The following is a 19,734-nucleotide window of genomic DNA, read 5'->3' as shown; positions in this document are numbered from 1 at the left end:
TCCTCCCAGGCTGCTTTTACCTGTGCTTCTTTTTGATATCGGCAAAAATCTGAACGTGCTCCGCTCCAATCTGTCGGCGGTATCTCAGGAGATCCCCCGCGCAGGCATTTATAATCCCCTCGTCCGCTACGTGGGAAAAGATGAAGCCCTCCGCCCGGATGAAGTCACAACCTGGAGGAAAGCGAGTGACACACAAATTGCGTGTGAACTACCGACTGGAAGGCCAACGACTGAAGAGGCCTGCAGAGGGAAGATATGTTTTATTTTCCAGAAATAAAGCGGTACGCGACTGACCCGCCTCTACTTTGTCCAGCGAGCCCACGTGAGAGCCACTGGAAGGAATTTATCGGATAACTTCAGCTTCCGGGCTCTCCTAAAATCCCGTGTGTTTCTTGTACCCACAAAGATCAGTCCTTGTATTTCCATTTTAACCTTCCAAGGGTCCAAAATTAGCTCCGTGAGCCAATGAAGGAGCAAATGAATTCACATTTAACAGGAATATTTTCTTTTACTGCATGAAACCAAGGAGCATAAAACAGTGATTCCTCTTCTGTGGTTTAGTTCAATTCTCAATATGCTCATATAATTTAATAACTTTTACCTCTGCTGAGGGCCAAATCTGCATTGAGGTGTAGAGGGAGTGAGGCAGAATTCCCCATTAGCAATATGGTGAAAAGGCAAAATGGCCCGTATTGTTTACATTGAAATTTCCCTTTGGTGGCTCTCGGAAGTTTCCCCCAAAAACAGATGTAAGGCAATCAAAAACTTCCCTAAGCCCCGACTGAGAGCGGTTGTGGAGCTTTCCAGGGCATCTTCTTCATCTACTGAGATTTTCCATCTTCCAGAAGCCTGTAAAATTCCCTTTAATGAAGCAGTCCCAGAAATGAGGAGTCAGTTTTTCCTGCTCACCCTCCTTTATTTTTCAGGCCCTTTACAACCTATAATGCTGATAATGATGACCTCCTTGCTGCGTACAGGGCTCTCTCACGAGCAGCTCAGAGCACTTGGCAGGCATTACCGGTTGGGTCCTAAGGAGCTGGCTGGGACTCCCGTTTTACAGATGGATAAGCTGAGTTCTCTCAGGCCCAGCTACGCAGGCAATAAACTTCAGATGATATAGGCTAAGAACCCTATATTTGGTCCTAATTACCTCTTTTTGTTCCAACCTAATAGCTCTCATGGTATTTGGTAAAGCACTATGTGCCAAGCCCTGTTCTAGATACAATATAATCAGGTCAGACACTTGTCCCTACTCAATCAATGGTATTTATTGGGTGCCTAACTGTGTCCAGAGTACCATACTAAGCCCTCAGCTTTGTGCTTTGTATTAAGTGCAAAGGGCTCACAATCTAAGTCTAAGGGGGAGGGAAGATATGTAATTGAATGCTGATTTTACAGATTTACAGGCACAGAGACATTGACTAGCCCAAGACCACAACAGCAGGAAAGTGGCAGAGCCTGGATCAGAACCCAGGTCTCCAGTACTCCCAGGCCTAGGCTCTTTCCACTATGTCATACTGTCTCTAGACTGTAAGCTTGCTGTGGGCAGGGAATGTATCTGTTTATTGTTGTATTGTACTCTCCCTAGTGCTGGGGTATATACACGATAATCGGGTTGGACACAGGTCTTGGTGGGGGGGATGGGGGAGGAGGAGGAGGAGAAGAAGGAGGAGGAGAAGAAGAAGAAAGAAGAAAGAAGAGGAGGAGGAGGAGGAGGAGGAGGAGTAGGGGTAGTGGAAGGAGAAGGAGAAGAAGAAGAAGAAGAAGAAGAAGAAGAAGAAGAAGAAGAAGAAGAAGAAGAAGAAGAAGAAGAAGAAGAGGAAGAAGAGGAAAGAAGAAAGAAGAAAGAAGAAGGAGGAGGAGGAGGAGGAGGAGGAGGAGAAGGAGAAGGAGAAGGAGAAGGAGAAGGAGAAGGAGAAGGAGAAGAAGAAGAAGAAGAAGAAGAAAGAAGAAAGAAGAAAGAGGAGGAGGAGGAGGAGAAGGAGAAGGAGAAGAAGAAGAAGAAGAAGAAGAAAGAAGAAAGAAGAAAGAAGAAAGAAGAAAGGAGGAGGAGGAGGAGGAGGAGAAGGAGGAGGAGAAGGAGAAGGAGAAGGAGGCGAAGGAGAAGGAGAAGAAGAAGAAGAAGAAGAAGAAGAAGAAGAAGAAGAAGAAGAAGAAGAAGACGAAGAAGAAGAAGAAGAAGAAGAAGGAAGAAGGAGAAGAATGAAGGAAGAAGGAAGAGAAGAAGAAGAAAGAAGAAAGAAGAAAGAGGAGGAGGAGAAGGAGAAGGAGGAGAAGGAGAAGGAGAAGGAGAAGGAGAAGGAGAAGGAGAAGAAGAAGAAGAAGAAGAAGAAGAAGAAGAAGAAGAAGAAGAAAGAAGAAAGAAGTGAGAAGAGGAGGAGTAGGAGGAGAAGGAGAAGGAGAAGGAGGTGAAGGAGAAGGAGAAGGAGAAGGAGAGGAAGAAGAAGAAGAAGAAGAAGAAGAAGAAGAAGAAGAAGAAGAAGAAGAAGAAGAAGAAGAAGAAGAAGAAGAAGAAGAAGAAGAAGAAGAAGAAGAAGAAGAAGAAGAAGAAGAAGAAGGAGGAGGAGGAGGAGGAAAAGAAGAAGAATGAAGGAAGAAGGAAGAGAAGAAGAAGAAAGAAGAAAGAAGAGGAAGAAAGAGGAGGAGGAGATGGAGAAGAAGAAGAAGAATTACAGTATTTGTTAAGTGCTTACTATGTGCCAAGGTCTCCTGACTCCTCTTTTCTGGGACCGCTTTTTTAAAGTGAATTTTACAGGCTTCTGGAAGATGGAAAATCTCAGCAGATGAAGAAGATGCTCTGAAAAGCTCCACAACCACTCTCAGTCAGGGCTTAGGGAAGTTTTGATTGCCTTGTACTAAGCGCTGGGGTACATACAAGGTAACCAGATTGCCCCACAGGGGCTCACAGTCTTAATCCCCATGTTACAGATGAGGGAACTGAGGCACAGAGAAGTTAAGTGGCTTGCCCAAGGTCACACAGCAGACAGGTTTCAGAGCTGGGATTAGAACCCAAGACCTCTGACTCCTTAGCCGGTGCTCCTGCCACTAGGTTATGCTGCTTCTCTATGCGGGGGAGATTTGCTGCAGCCCACAGGGACCTTGTTTTGTGGGTCCAGAGGCCCTTGGGCAGTAAGGAAATGTCCTTCCACTGAGACTTCTCTCAGTGCCATTTCTTTTTCCCTCAGTTACCCTCAGATGCAACGATATTGTCCAGGGAATTAATAAGCCCCGAGCGGAACTTCTAAAGAGCTTCGGGAGCAGAAAGCTGAGTATGAGAATTTAGGACAAAGAGAAAGACAATACCATAAGCTCGTTACGGGCAGGGAAATGTGTCTGCTTAATAATAATCATAACAATGATTATGGCATTTGTTAAGCACTTACTATGTGCCAAGCACTGTTCTAAGCACTGGGGTAGATACAAGGTAATCAGTTTGTCCCACATGGGGCTCACAGTCTTAATCCCCATTTTACAGATGAGGTATCTGAGGAACAGAGAAGTGAATGGACTTGCCCAAAGTCACACAGCTGACAAGTGGAGGAGCCGGAATTAGAACCCACAACCTCTGACTCCCAAGCCCAGGCTTTTTCCGCTGAGCCACGCTGCTTCTCAATACTCTCCTCACCACTTAGTACAGTGCTTTGAACACAGTGAGCACTCAGTAAAGATGATCGAATGAATGAATAAATACTCCACGACCAGGGAAGTGTTATAACATCTTTTAGACTGTGAACCCACTGTTGGGCAGGGACTGTCTCTATATGTTGCCAATTTGTGCTTCCCAAGCGCTTAGCACAGTGCTCTGCACACAGTAAGCGCTCAATAAATACGATTGATGATGATGATCTAGAAATTTCGGCCAGCGTCAGCGCATCTCCCCTCCGCAGACAGGTCTCGGCGGGCGTCAGGGGGGGACACTGTCCTCAAAGATCACCCACTTTGCCAACTCGGGGACAAAGGAACAGGAGTTCTGACCGTGAATTGTCCCATCTTGGAATAACTCAATTTGTCCCGGAGGTTTTACGGCCAGTAACGCAGAAGCAGCGTGGCCTGGTGGAAAGAGCACAGCCCTGGGAGTCAGAGCATCCGGGTTCTAATCCCAGCTCTGCCACGGGCCTGCTGTGTGACCTTGGACAAGTCACTTCATTCATTCAATCATATTTACTGAGCGCTTACTCTGAGCAAAGCACTGTACTACGCGCTTGGGAGAGTACTATGGAACAACAAATGGACACATTCCTGCCCACAACGAGCTCACGGTCTAGAGGGGAGACGGACATTAATGTAAATAAATACATAAACAAATAAATAAATAAACTTCTCTGGATTTCCGTGTCCTCGTCTGCAAAATGAGGATTTGATATCCTCCTACATCGACTGTGAGCTTATTATCACCAAGATCTGAGGAGGGGGCTGAGGTGGGTATGAGAAGCAGTGTGGCTCAGTGGAAAGAGCCCGGGCTTTGGAGTCAAGAGGTCATGGGTTCACGTCCCGGCTCCGCCAATTGTCAGCTGTGTGACTTTGGGCAAGTCACTTCACTTCTCTGGGCCTCAGTTCCCTCATCTGGAAAATGGGGATTAAGACTGTGAGCCCCCCTTGGGATAACTTGATTGCCTCATAATCTCCCCAGCGCTTAGAAGAGTGCTTGGCACGTAGTAAGCGCTTAATAAACACCATCATTATTACTATTATTAGTGTGGTGAGAGGCAGGGAATGTGACCTAATTATCTATTTATCTTCTAACTTAGAGTGCTTGGCCCATAGCATGTACTTAAATACCACAATTATTATTAAAAAATGGATTGAACAGACGTGGGCAGAGATGTGGTTTTGGGGTGTTTTCTGCCAATTAGGTAGGTATCTACCCTGAAGGTAGGTGACTCTTCTAGACTGTGAGCCCACGGTTGGGTAGGGACCGTCTCTATGTGTTGCCAACTTGTACTCCCCAAGCGCTTAGTACAGTGCTCTGCACACAGTAAGCGCTCAATAAATACGATTGATTGATTGACTCCACGATCAATTTCAGAAATGACCTGGCAACACAAAGGTAAGCCGCCCAGGCTGTTAACAGAGATGCCAAAACGGCATTATATTTTTTCATTTTATTGTAGTAGACTCCGGGGCTCCACCTTGGCTCTTTGGCAATCAGTTTTCATTAGGAGTTAGCCAAGGCATCAACATATGTATGCGCACATATGGGGGTATCGACCGAGAAAAGAAGTTCTAATTTTAAAAATGCAAATGCGTTCTAAGAAAGAAATGGCTGATTTTCCATCAGCCCTCTCCCACAGTAGATATAGAAATGAACTCGGCTACTAGGTCTAGGAATAACTGGTCCTGGACAAGTGGTTATCTGAAAAACCATCTGAGCGTACGCTTATCCATTGCTTAATTCATCATCCGGGTCTGCTACCCGCACCTTCCTTGCCTAGTTGGCTGAATGAAATTACTACGGAGGGGAAAGAATTATTCCCGTGCGGTCCGTCTCGGGCTCTGGAAGAATCGGAAACATTCCTTGGTGACGAGGAGTTTTCGTTTTTCCTATTTTTCAAGATGGAATGCCCTAATGACTTTCTCGTGCAAATAAGCCCCTTGTTCAGAGGTGGAGTGGAGCCCGTAATGAGGTTTCTCCGCGAAAAAAAAATAAAATTTGCTTTTCTTAGCAGACAAGAATGACAATTTGCAGAAAATTATGCTTTGAATACTTAATCTGGGGAGAACGGAAATGGTATTGTATAGTAATCCATCCCAACTGACTCCCTATTGTATACGCACCTGCTACCGTTTTTTAAACTGGGATTTTATGGATAGGACATTTTGATCATTTCTGAAGTTTGCTGAGCCATTCTGCTCTCTCACAGGCATACAATCTTTGTGCTGAAAATCTCCCTCATGGCTGTCTCAGTTCACACGCAGGCGCGCGCGCAAAAACACACACACACACACATTTGTTTGCATTCCTATAACAGAGAAACTTTGCAGGTGTAGGATTACGAAACGGAGGTTATAATAGTAATAACATTTGGCACTTACAGTGTGCTTTTTGTCCAAGGATCTTAAAGTATTCTACCGACCTGAATTCATTACGTCTCGGAGCGCTCTGGGGGCTCCGGAAGAAAGCGCTGGGAGCTTTCCGGGCCTTCCTGCTTTTTCACTGACTGAAGCAAGCATCAGGTCTGGCTTTCCTGGATCCAGGGGATCCAAACCCCATGGGATCCTTGGCTCTTTTTCCATAGCCAGGAAGGAGATCCACTGAGGTCCCTGAGGGTCTCCGCGGTGCGCCTGGAATCATACAGTGTAGGTACCCCGACTCCAGGGTGGAAGTTTTGGTATCTTCCTTTAGCCCCTGCCCTGAGATTATAATGAGGAGCAGTGTGGCTTAACGGAAAAAGCACGGCCCTGGGAGTTTCCGGGAGGTCCTCAGTCCTAATTCCGGCTCTGCCAACTGCTTGCTGTGTGACCTTGGGCGAGGTACTTCACTTCTCTGGGCCTCAGTTTCCTCCACTGTAAAAATGGGGAGAACTGCTCTCTTCCCACTTCGACTGGGAGCCCCATGTGGGACAGGATCTGCGCCTGATCTAATTAACTTGTACCTACCCCGGGCCTTAGAACAGTCTTTGATACATAGTAAGAGCTTAATGCAATAATAATGATGATGGTATTTTAAGCACTTTCCATGGTTTAATACAATAATGATAATAATAATGATGATAAGGGTATTTTTAAGCACTTACCATGTGCCAATCAATCAATCAATGGTATTTATTGAGTGCTTACTACATATAGAGCAGTATTCTAAGCACTTGGGAGAGTACAACACAAGAGAATTAGCAGACACGTTCCCTGCCCATAATGAGATTACCATCTAGAATACAACAGGGATGGGATGGGGGAAGGTGGGGATAGGAGGGGTGTTGGATGTGGGGGACAGAGGTGGGAGGATCGAAGGGAGGGGCCTACGGCTTAAGAGAAAGAAAGTGACACGCACTGTACTAAGCGCTGGGGTAGATACAAGATCACCTTGTAAATCCCCAGCGCTTAGAACAGTGCTTTGCACATAGCAAGTGCTTAATAAATGCCATCATTATTATTATCGTTGTTATTATTACCATCAGGTCCCACGTGGGGCTCACAAAGTAGGAGGGAGACCAGGTATTGAATCCCCATTTTGCAGATGAGGACACTGAGGCCCAGAGAAGTGAAGTAACCTCCCCAGCGCTTAGAACAGTGCTTTGCACTTAGTAAGTGCTTAATAAATGTCATTATTAATATTATTATTGTTATTATTACCATCAGGTCCCACGTGGGGCTCACAAAGTAGGAGGGAGACCAGGCATTGAATCCCCATTTTGCAGATGAGGACACTGAGGACCAGAGAAGTGAAGTAACCTCCCCAGCGCTTAGAACAGTGCTTTGCACATAGCAAGTGCTTAATAAATGCCATCATTATTATTATTATTATCGTTGTTATTATTACCATCAGGTCCCACGTGGGGCTCACAAAGTAGGAGGGAGACCAGGTATTGAATCCCCATTTTGCAGATGAGGACACTGAGGCCCAGAGAAGTGAAGTAACCTCCCCAGCGCTTAGAACAGTGCTTTGCACTTAGTAAGTGCTTAATAAATGTCATTATTAATATTATTATTGTTATTATTACCATCAGGTCCCACGTGGGGCTCACAAAGTAGGAGGGAGACCAGGCATTGAATCCCCATTTTGCAGATGAGGACACTGAGGACCAGAGAAGTGAAGTAACCTCCCCAGCGCTTAGAACAGTGCTTTGCACATAGTAAGTGCTTAATAAATGCCATCATTATTATTATTATTATTATTATTGTTATGATTATCATCAGGTCCCACGTAGGGCTCACAAAGTAGGAGGGAGACCAAAATTGAATCCCCATTTTGCAGATGAGGACACTGAGGCCCAGAGAAGTGAAGCGACTTGCCCAAGGCCACACAGCAGACAAGTGGCAGAACCGGGATTAGAACCCAGGTCCTCTGACTCCCAGGCCTGAGCTTTTTGCCCTGAGCCCTCTTGATTCTGTTTTTGGCTGCAGAAAGGGAGAGGAGGATATATGTATATATGTTCGTACATATTTATTACTCCATTTATTTATTTTACTTGTACATATCTATTCTATTTATTTTATTTTGTTAGTATGTTTGGTTTTGTTCTCTGTCTCCCCCCTTTTAGACTGTGAGCCCACTGCTGGGTAGGGGCTGTCTCTATATGCTGCCAATTTGTACTTCCCAAGCGCTTAGTACAGTGCTCTGCACACAGTAAGCGCTCAATAAATACGATTGATGATGATGATGATGATGATGTATATATGTTTGTACATATTTATTACTCCATTTATTTATTTATTTTACTTGTACATATCCATTCTATTTATTTTATTTTGTTAGTATGTTTGGTTTTGTTCTCTGTCTCCCCCCTTTTAGACTGTGAACCCACTGTTGGGTAGGGACTGTCTCTATCTGTTGCCAACTTGTACTTCCCAAGAGCTTAGTCCAGTGCTCTGCACACAGTAAGCGCTCAATAAATACGATTGATGATGATGATGATGATGATGTATATGTTTGTACATATTTATTATTCTATTTATTTATTTATTTTACTTGTACATATCTATTCTATTTATTTTATTTTGTTAGTATGTTTGGTTTTGTTCTCCGTCTCCCCCCTTTTAGACTGTGAGCCCACTGCTGGGTAGGGACTGTCTCTATATGTTGCCGGCTTGTACTTCCCAAGCGCTTAGTACAGTGCTCTGCACACAGTAAGCGCTCAATAAATACGATTGATGATGATGATGATGTATATATGTTTGTACATATTTATTACTCTATTTATTGATTTTACTTGTACATATCTATTCTATTTATTTTATTTTGTTAGTATGTTTGGTTTTGTTGTCTGTCTCTCCCCTTTTAGACTGTGAGCCCACTGTTCGGTAAGGACTGTCTCTACATGTTGCCAACTTGTACTTCCCAAGAGCTTAGTACAGTGCTCTGCACACAGTAAGCCCTCAATAAATACGATTGATGATGATGATGATGAATATATGTTTGTACATATTTATTACTCCATTTACTTATTTATTTTCCTTGTACATATCTATTCCATTTATTTTATTTTGTTAGTATGTTTGGTTTTGTTCTCTGTCTCCCACCTTTTAGACTGCGAGCCCGCTGTTGGGTAGGGACTGTCTCTATATGCTGCCAACTTGTACTTCCCAAGGGCTTAGTACAGTGCTCTGCACACAGTTAGCGCTCAATAAATACGATTGATGATGATGATGATGATGATGTATCTATGTTTGTACATATTTATTACTCTATTTATTGATTTTACTTGTACATATCTATTCTATTTTATTTTGTTAGTATGTTTGGTTTTGTTCTCTGTCTCCCCCCTTTTAGACTGTGAGCCCGCTGTTGGGTAGGGCCCGTCTCTATATGTTGCCAACTTGGACTTCCCAAGCACTTAGTCCAGTGCTCTGCACACAGTAAGCGCTCAATAAATACGATTGATTGATTGATTGATTGATCTCATGGACCAACTCCTGGGCTACACGAGTATGCCCAGCGCTTAGAACAGTGCTTTGCACATAGTAAGCGCTTAACAAATGCCATCATTATTATTATATGTGGCCTGTGACGGCCCGGGCAGGTAACCAAACACCCAGACGCACCTGACGTCACGTGTGTCGTGCCGGACACACGGTATAATGGGATGGCACCAGAGTCACCATCTGGGGGAAGCATCCTGATCGTAGAGCGCTCCCCCCACTTGCTCCAGTTGTTGTGTTTCTTCCCCACAGGAACACAAATGGCACATCTAAGCTCCACAACTCAGTGCCGAAGGGGTACGGGAGGGAAGCGGGGGGAAGACGGACGCTTGAAATAAAACTTCTGGACGTAAAGGAATCCGGAGCCGTGTCCGTTCCAGATGGGGATGGCCAACTGGAAACCGGGTGATGGGCCTCTCTGTAGCTGGGCGAGAGCTGAGCGGAGAATGGGTAGATTTGGGGCCCTCCGGCCCAAACCGGCCAGACGTCTTTTTTTTTTATGGCATTTATTAAGCGCTTACTATGTGCAAAGCACTGTTCTAAGCGCTGCAGAAGTTACAAGGCGATCAGGTTGTCCCTCAGGGGGCTCACAGCCTTAATCCCCATTTTACAGATGAGGTAACTGAGGCCCAGAGAAGTGAAGTGACTTGCCCAAAGTCACACAGCTGACAACTGGCAGAGCTGGGATTTGAACCCATGACCTCTGACTCCAAAGTCCGGGCTCTTTCCACTGAGCCACGCTGCTTCTCTATCGTCCTCTTATCGTCTGTCCGGGGTAGCCGATAAGGATGGCATTTTTTAAGCTCTTACTATGTGCAAAGCGCTGTTCTAAGCGCTGGGGAGGTTACATAATAATAATAATAATGGCATTTATTAAGCGCTTACTATGTGCAAAGCACTGTTCTAAGCGCTGGGGGGGGTTACAAGGTGATCAGGTTGCGCCCTGCGGGGCTCACAGTCTTCCTCCCCATTTTACAGATGGAACTGAGGCCCAGAGAAGTGAAGTGACTTGCCCAAGGTCACACAGCTGACAAGCGGTGGAGTCGGGATTTGAACGCCTGACCTCTGACTCCAAAGCCCGGGCTCTTGCCACCGAACCACACTGCTTCTCTATACTGTACTATACTGTAATATACGACCTACCATCCCATTCCCAAGCGCTTAGCACAGGGCTCTACACACTGTAAGCGCTCAATAAAAAAATACGATTGAATGAATGAATGAATGAACGATATAGGCCCCAAAGCTATATTTTCGGCCCTAGAGAGCGCGACGCATGGTACGAGGTGATCAGGTTGTCCCACGGGGAGGGATCACAGTTTTAATCCCCAATATTAATGGGATTATTAATATGGGGAGGAGCCGATATCCTCCCCATCCCCAGGTGCTCCAGGGTCTTTGCATTCCCCTCTCAGGGGTGGGTCATCTGGATGGCGGCGCTCGGCGGCAGGAATTCATTCATTCATTCACTCCATCGTATTTATTGAGCGCTTACTGTGTGCAGAGCACTGGACTAAGCGCTTGGGAAGTCCAACTTGGCAACATATAGACGCGGTCCCTTCCCAACAGTGGGCTCACAGCCTAGAAGGGGGAGACAGACAACAGAACATATTAACGAAATGAAATAAATAGAACAAATACGTACAAGTAAAATAAATAAATTCATTCATTCATCATCATCAATCGTATTTATTGAGCGCTTATTGTGTGCAGAGCACTGGACTAAGCGCTTGGGAAGTCCAAGTTGGCAACATATAGACACGGTCCCTACCCAACAGCAGGATCACAGCCTAGAAGGGGGAGACAGACAACAAAACACATTAACAAAATAAAATAAATAGAACAAATATGTACAAGTAAAATAAATAAATTCATTCATTCATTCATTCATTCAATCGTATTTATTGAGCGCTTACTGTGTGCAGAGCACTGGACTAAGCGCTTGGGAAGTCCAAGTTGGCAACATATAGACGCGGTCCCTACCCAACAGCGGGCTCACAGCCTAGAAGCGGGAGACAGACAACAGAACATATTAACGAAATGAAATAAATAGAACAAATACGTACAAGTAAAATAAATAAATTCATTCATTCATCATCATCAATCGCATTTATTGAGCGCTTACTGTGTGCAGAGCACTGGACTAAGCGCTTGGGAAGTCCAAGTTGGAAACATGTAGACCCGGTCCCTACCCAACAGCGGGCTCACAGCCTAGAAGCGGGAGACAGACAACAGAACATATTAACGAAATGAAATAAATAGAACAAATACGTACAAGTAAAATAAATAAATTCATTCATTCATCATCATCAATCGCATTTATTGAGCGCTTACTGTGTGCAGAGCACTGGACTAAGCGCTTGGGAAGTCCAAGTTGGCAACATATAGACACGGTCCCTACCCAACAGCGGGATCACAGCCTAGAAGGGGGAGACAGACAACAAAACACATTAACAAAATAAAATAAATAGAACAAATATGTACAAGTAAAATAAATAAATTCATTCATTCATTCATTCATTCAATCGTATTTATTGAGCGCTTACTGTGTGCAGAGCACTGGACTAAGTGCTTGGGAAGTCCAAGTTGGCAACATATAGACGCGGTCCCTACCCAACAGCGGGCTCACAGCCTAGAAGCGGGAGACAGACAACAGAACATATTAACGAAATGAAATAAATAGAACAAATACGTACAAGTAAAATAAATAAATTCATTCATTCATCATCATCAATCGCATTTATTGAGCGCTTACTGTGTGCAGAGCACTGGACTAAGCGCTTGGGAAGTCCAAGTTGGAAACATGTAGACCCGGTCCCTACCCAACAGCGGGCTCACAGCCTAGAAGGGGGAGACAGACAACAAAACATATTAACAAAATGAAATAAATAGAACAAATATGTTCAAGTAAAATAAATAAATTCATTCATTCATTCAATCGTATTTGTTGAGCGCTTACTGTGTGCAGAGCACTGGACTAAGCACTTGGGAAGTCCAAGTTGGCAACGCATAGACCCGGTCCCTACCCAACAGCGGGCTCACAGCCTAGAAGGGGGAGACAGACAACAAAACATATTAACAAAATGAAATAAATAGAACAAATATGTTCAAGTAAAATAAATAAATTCATTCATTCATTCAATCGTATTTGTTGAGCGCTTACTGTGTGCAGAGCACTGGAATAAGCATTGGGAAGTCCAAGTTGGCAACGCATAGACCCGGTCCCTACCCAACAGCGGGCTCACAGCCTAGAAGGGGGAGACAGACAACAAAACATATTAACAAAATGAAATAAATAGAACAAATATGTTCAAGTAAAATAAATAAATTCATTCATTCATTCAATCGTATTTGTTGAGCGCTTACTGTGTGCAGAGCACTGGACTAAGCACTTGGGAAGTCCAAGTTGGCAACGCATAGACCCGGTCCCTACCCAACAGCGGGCTCACAGCCTAGAAGGGGGAGACAGACAACAAAACATATTAACAAAATGAAATAAATAGAACAAATATGTTCAAGTAAAATAAATAAATTCATTCATTCATTCAATCGTATTTGTTGAGCGCTTACTGTGTGCAGAGCACTGGAATAAGCATTGGGAAGTCCAAGTTGGCAACATATAGACACGGTCCCTACCCAACAGCGGGCTCACAGCCTAGAAGGGGGAGACAGACAACAGAAGATATTAATGAAATGAAATAAATAGAACAAATATGTGCAAGTAAAATAAATAAATTCATTCATTCATTCAATCGTATTTGTTGAGCGCTTACTGTGTGCAGAGCACCGTACTAAGCGCTTGGGAAATACAAGGGGTGGGGATGGATGGAGGTTGGGTTAGGAACACACATGCACGCTCACACAATCACACCTCTGGCCGCCCTCTCATCCACCTCAGCCCCCTTACTATCTTGGAGGTAGTAAGCTTTGAGTCATAATAATAATAATAATAATAATAATAATGGCATTTATTAAGCGCTTACTATGTGCAAAGCACTGTTCTAAGCGCTGGGGAGGTTACAAGGTGATCAGGTTGTCCCATGGGGGGCTCACAGTCTTCATCCCCATTTTACAGATGAGGGAACTGAGGCCCAGAGAAGTGAAGTGACTTGCCCAAAGTCACACAGCTGACAATTGGTGGAGCCGGGATTTGAACCCATGACCTCTGACTCCAAAGCCCGGGCTCTTTCCACTGAGCCACGCTGCTTCTCCGGGTCATCTCCGGGGAAGTCACTTCACTTTTCCACACCTCAGCTACTTCGTCTATAAACTGGGGATTAAGACTGCGAGCCGCACGTGGGACATGGGCCGTGTCCAGCCTGATCCCCTTACCTCTCCCCCAGCACTTCGTCCAGCGCCCGGCTCATAGTAAGCGCTTAATAGCGTTAAAAAATAATCATAAAGATAATGATAATGGGGCTAATTAAGCGCTTACTATATGCCTGGCACTGTGCTAAGCGCTGGGGTGGGGACAAGCAAATGGGCTGTGTCCAGCCTGATCCCCTTTCATCTCCCCCAGCACTTCCTACAGCGCCCGGCTCATAGTAAGCGCTTAATAGCGTTAAAAAATAATCATAAAGATAATGATAATGGGGCTAGTTAAGCGCTTACTATATGCCTGGCACCGTACTGAGCGCTGGGGTGGGGACAAGCAAATGGGCTGTGTCCAGCCTGATCCCCTTACATCTCCCCCAGCACTTCGTACAGCGCCCGGCTCATAGTAAGCGCTTAACAGCATTAAAAAATAATCATAAAAACAATGATAATGGGGCTAGTTAAGCGCTTACTATATGCCTGGCACTGTACTAAGCGCTGGGGTAGGGACAAGCAAACGGGCTGTGTCCAGCCTGATCCCCTTACATCTCCCCCAGCACTTCGTCCAGCGCCCGGCTCATAGTAAGCGCTTAATAGCGTTAAAAAATAATCATAAAGATAATGATAATGGGGCTAGTTAAGCGCTTACTATATGCCTGGCACCGTGCTAAGCGCTGGGGTAGGGACAAGCAAATGGGCTGTGTCCAGCCTGATCCCCTTACATCTCCCCCAGCACTTCGTACAGCGCCTGCCTCATAGTAAGCGCTTAACAGCGTTAAAAAATAATCATAAAAACAATGATAATGGGGCTAGTTAAGCGCTTACTATATGCCTGGCACCGTACTAAGCGCTGGGGTAGGGACAAGCAAACGGGCTGTGTCCAGCCTGATCCCCTTACATCTCCCCCAGCACTTCCTACAGCGCCTGGCTCATAGTAAGCGCTTAATAGCGTTAAAAAATAATCATAAAGATAATGATAATGGGGCTAGTTAAGCGCTTACTATATGCCTGGCACCGTACTAAGCGCTGGGGTAGGGACAAGCAAATGGGCTGTGTCCAGCCTGATCCCCTTACCTCTCCCCCAGCACTTCGTACAGCGCCCGGCTCATAGTAAGCGCTTAATAGCATTAAAAAATAATCATAAAAACAATGATAATGGGGCTAGTTAAGCGCTTACTATATGCCTGGCACTGTACTGAGTGCTGGGGTAGGGACAAGCAAATGGGCTGTGTCCAGCCTGATCCCCTTACATCTCCCCCAGCACTTCGTACAGCGCCCGGCTCATAGTAAGCGCTTAATAGCGTTAAAAAATAATCATAAAGATAATGATAATGGGGCTAGTTAAGCGCTTACTATATGCCTGGCACCGTACTGAGCGCTGGGGTGGGGACAAGCAAATGGGCTGTGTCCAGCCTGATCCCCTTACATCTCCCCCAGCACTTCCTACAGCGCCCGGCTCATAGTAAGCACTTAATAGCATTAAAAAATAATCATAAAGATAATGATAATGGGGCTAGTTAAGCGCTTACTATATGCCTGGCACTGTAGTGAGTGCTGGGGTGGGGACAAGCAAATGGGCTGTGTCCAGCCTGATCCCCTTACATCTCCCCCAGCACTTTGTACAGCGCCTGGCTCATAGTAAGCGCTTAATAGCGTTAAAAAATGATCATAAAAATAATGATAATGGGGCTAGTTAAGCGCTTACTATATGCCTGGCACTGTACTAAGCGCTGGGGTGGGGACAAGCAAATGGGCTGTGTCCAGCCTGATCCCCTTACATCTCCCCCAGCACTTCGTACAGCGCCCGGCTCATAGTAAGCGCTTAACAGCGTTAAAAAATAATCATAAAAACAATGATAATGGGGCTAGTTAAGCACTTACTATATGCCTGGCACCGTACTAAGCGCTGGGGTGGGGACAAGCAAATGGGCTGTGTCCAGCCTGATCCCCTTACATCTCCCCCAGCACTTCGTACAGCGCCCGGCTCATAGTAAGCGCTTAATAGCGTTAAAAAATAATCATAAAAACAATGATAATGGGGCTAGTTAAGCACTTACTATATGCCTGGCACCGTACTAAGCGCTGGGGTAGGGACAAGCAAACGGGCTCTGTCCAGCCTGATCCCCTTACATCTCCCCCAGCACTTCGTACAGCGCCCGGCTCATAGTAAGCGCTTAATAGCGTTAAAAAATAATCATAAAGATAACGATAATGGGGCTAGTTAAGCGCTTACTATATGCCTGGCACTGTAGTAAGTGCTGGGGTGGGGACAAGCAAATGGGCTGTGTCCAGCCTGATCCCCTTACATCTCCCCCAGCACTTCGTCCAGCGCCCGGCTCATAGTAAGCGCTTAATAGCGTTAAAAAATAATCATAAAGATAATGATAATGGGGCTAGTTAAGCGCTTACTATATGCCTGGCACTGTAGTAAGCGCTGGGGTGGGGACAAGCAAATGGGCTGTGTCCAGCCTGATCCCCTTACATCTCCCCCAGCACTTGGTACAGCGCCCGGCTCATAGTAAGCGCTTAATAGCGTTAAAAAATAATCATAAAGATAATGATAATGGGGCTAGTTAAGTGCTTACTATATGCCTGGCACTGTAGTAAGTGCTGGGGTGGGGACAAGCAAATGGGCTGTGTCCAGCCTGATCCCCTTACATCTCCCCCAGCACTTCGTACAGCGCCTGGCTCATAGTAAGCGCTTAATAGCGTTAAAAAATGATCATAAAAATAATGATAATGGGGCTAATTAAGCGCTTACTATATGCCTGGCACTGTACTAAGCGCTGGGGTAGGGCAAATAGGGTTCAACAACACAACCCCTGTCCCGTGGAATTCCCACTTCTGCTTTCCTTACCAATCAGTGATATTTCCTGAGACGGTGAGCCCCGCACAGGCTGTGTCCTACATGAGTTGACTGTATCCACCCCAGCGCTTAGTACAGTGCCTGGCGCACGTTAAGCGCTTGACAAATGCCACAATTATGCTTATTATCATGGTATCATGGTAGTTATCATTTGTCTGAAAAAAAAAGAGAGGGAATCTCTTCTCTCACCTGCTGCGAGGGCAACGGCCGCGGCCTCCTGGTTTGCCGAGCAGAGAACCTGGACTCCCAAGGGGAGGTGGGGGCAGGCCGTCCTCACGGCGGCACAGACGGCCGTCATGGCCGCGGTCACCTCAGGCCCCACGGCGGCCGTGTACGGGAGGTCGTGCGTGTTCTCCACAATCAGGCCGTCCTGAGGAGGAAAACCACCCACAGGCCCGTCACGCCGGCCGCCAAGAGGAGCAGCTCACAGTTTTAATCCCCATTTTCCAGATGAGGAAACTGAGGCCCAGGGAAGCGACTTCCCCAAAGTCACACAGCCGACAGTGGCGGAGCCGGGATTTGAACCCACAGCCTCTGACTCCCAAGCCCGGGCTCTTTCCTCTAAAGCCGTGCTGCTTCTCCTTGCCCAAGGTCACGCCGCAGACAATAATAATAATAATAATAATAATGATGGCATTTATTAAGCTCTTACTATGTGCAGAGCACTGTTCTAAGCGCTGGGGAATTTACAAGGTGATCAGGTTGTCCCACGTGGGGTTCCCAGTCTTCATCCCCATTTTGCAGATGAGGGAACTGAGGCCCAGAGAAGTGAAGTGACTTGCCCTAAGTCACACAGCTGACGAGTGGTGGAGCTGGGATTTGAACCCATGACCTCTGACTCCAAAGCCCGTGCTGTTTCCACTGAGCCACGCTGCTTCTCTATTATTATTATTCTCTATTTATTAAGCGCTTACTATGTGCAAAGCACTGTTCTAAGCGCTGGGGAATTTACAGGGTGATCAGGTTGTCCCACGTGGGGCTCCCAGTCTTCATCCCCATTTTGCAGATGAGGGAACTGAGGCCCAGAGAAGCGACTTCCCCAAATTCACACAGCCGACAGTGGCGGAGCCGGGATTTGAACCCACAGCCTCTGACTCCCAAGCCCGGGCTCTTTCCTCTAAAGCCGTGCTGCTTCTCCTTGCCCAAGGTCACACCGCAGACAATGATAATAATAATGATGATGGCATTTGTTATAATAATAATAATAATAATAATTGCATTTATAATAATAATAATAATAATGGCATTTATTAAGCGCTTACGATGTGCAGAGCACTGTTCTAAGCGCTGGGGAATTTACAAGGTGATCAGGTTGTCCCACGTGGGGCTCCCAGTCTTCATCCCCATTTTGCAGATGAGGGAACTGAGGCCCAGGGAAGCGACTTCCCCAAATTCACACAGCCGACAGTGGCGGAGCCGGGATTTGAACCCACAGCCTCTGACTCCCAAGCCCGGGCTCTTTCCTCTAAAGCCGTGCTGCTTCTCCTTGCCCAAGGTCACGCCACAGACAATAATAATAATAATAATGGCATTTATTAAGCTCTTACTATGTGCAGAGCACTGTTCTAAGCGCTGGGGAATTTACAAGGTGATCAGGTTGTCCCACGTGGAGCTCCCAGTCTTCATCCCCATTTTCCAGATGAGGGAACTGAGGCCCAGAGAAGTGAAGTGACTTGCCCTAAGTCACACAGCTGACGAGTGGTGGAGTCGGGATTTGAACCCATGACCTCTGACTCCAAAGCCCGTGCTTTTTCCACTGAGCCACGCTGCTTCTCTATTATTATTATTATTATTATTCTCTATTTATTAAGCGCTTACTATGTGCAAAGCACTGTTCTAAGCGCTGGGGAGGTTACAAGGTGATCAGGTTGTCCCACGTGGGGCTCCCAGTCTTCATCCCCATTTTGCAGATGAGGGAACTGAGGCCCAGAGAAGAGAAGTGACTTGCCCTAAGTCACACAGCTGACGAGTGGTGGAGCCGGGATTTGAACCCATGACCTCTGACTCCAAAGCCCATGCTTTTTCCACCGAGCCACGCTGCTTCTCTATTATCATTATTATTATTCTCTATTTATTAAGCACTTACTATGTGCAAAGCACTGTTCTAAGCGCTGGGGAGGTTACAAGGTGACCAGGTTGTCCCACGTGGGGCTCACAGTCTTAATCCCCATTTTACAGATGAGGTAACTGAGGCCCAGGGAAGCGACTTCCCCAAATTCACACAGCCGACAGTGGCGGAGCCGGGATTTGAACCCACAGCCTCTGACTCCCAAGCCCGGGCTCTTTCTTCTAAAGCCACGCTGCTTCTCCTTGCCCAAGGTCACGCCGCAGACAACAATAATAATAATAATGATGGCATTTATAATAATAATAATAATAATAATGGCATTTATTAAGCGTTTACGATGTGCAGAGCACTGTTCTATGCGCTGGGGAGGTTACAAGGTGATCAGGTTGTCCCACGTGGGGCTCCCAGTCTTCATCCCCATTTTGCAGATGAGGGAACTGAGGCCCAGAGAAGTGAAGTGACTTGCCCTAAGTCACACAGCTGACGAGTGGTGGAGCCGGGATTTGAACCCATGACCTCTGACTCCAAAGCCCGTGCTTTTTCCACTGAGCCATGCTGCTTCTCTATTATTATTATTATTATTATTCTCTATTTATTAAGCGCTTACTATGTGCAAAGCACTGTTCTAAGCGCTGGGGAGGTTACAAGGTGATCAGGTTGTCCCACGTGGGGCTCCCAGTCTTCATCCCCATTTTGCAGATGAGGGAACTGAGGCCCAGAGAAGTGAAGTGACTCGCCCAAAGTCACCCAGCTGACAAGTTGCAGGGCAGGGATTTGAACCCACGACCTCTGACTCCAGACAAGTTAGAGAGGCAGCGTGGCTCAGTGGAAAGAGCCCGGGCTTTGGAGTCAGAGATCGTGGGTTCAAATCCCGGCTCCGCCACTTGTCAGCTGGGTGACATTGGGCGAG

The 19,734-nt window shown here is 46.0% G+C and overlaps 1 protein-coding gene across 2 annotated transcripts in view; it reads right to left on the bottom strand.

Annotated features, from left to right (window-relative positions):
- LOC119935136 (uncharacterized protein F13E9.13, mitochondrial-like) overlaps nucleotides 1-19,734 on the bottom strand; it is a 75,161-nt gene that overhangs the window by 19,932 nt on the left and 35,495 nt on the right. For both annotated transcript variants that reach the window (XM_038754780.1, XM_038754781.1), the window contains exons 4-5: nucleotides 16,946-17,126; nucleotides 21-171 (exon numbers count right to left, since the gene is read on the bottom strand). In XM_038754780.1, coding sequence (XP_038610708.1) covers nucleotides 21-171; nucleotides 16,946-17,126 — 332 coding nt within the window. The remainder of the gene's footprint in view (nucleotides 1-20; nucleotides 172-16,945; nucleotides 17,127-19,734) is intronic.

The sequence above is a fragment of the Tachyglossus aculeatus genome, chromosome 11, assembly GCF_015852505.1.
Source record: "Tachyglossus aculeatus isolate mTacAcu1 chromosome 11, mTacAcu1.pri, whole genome shotgun sequence".
NCBI lineage: Eukaryota > Metazoa > Chordata > Mammalia > Monotremata > Tachyglossidae > Tachyglossus > Tachyglossus aculeatus.
The sequence above is the reverse complement of the archived record's forward strand: the minus strand, read 5'-3'. Positions and strand labels throughout refer to the sequence as shown.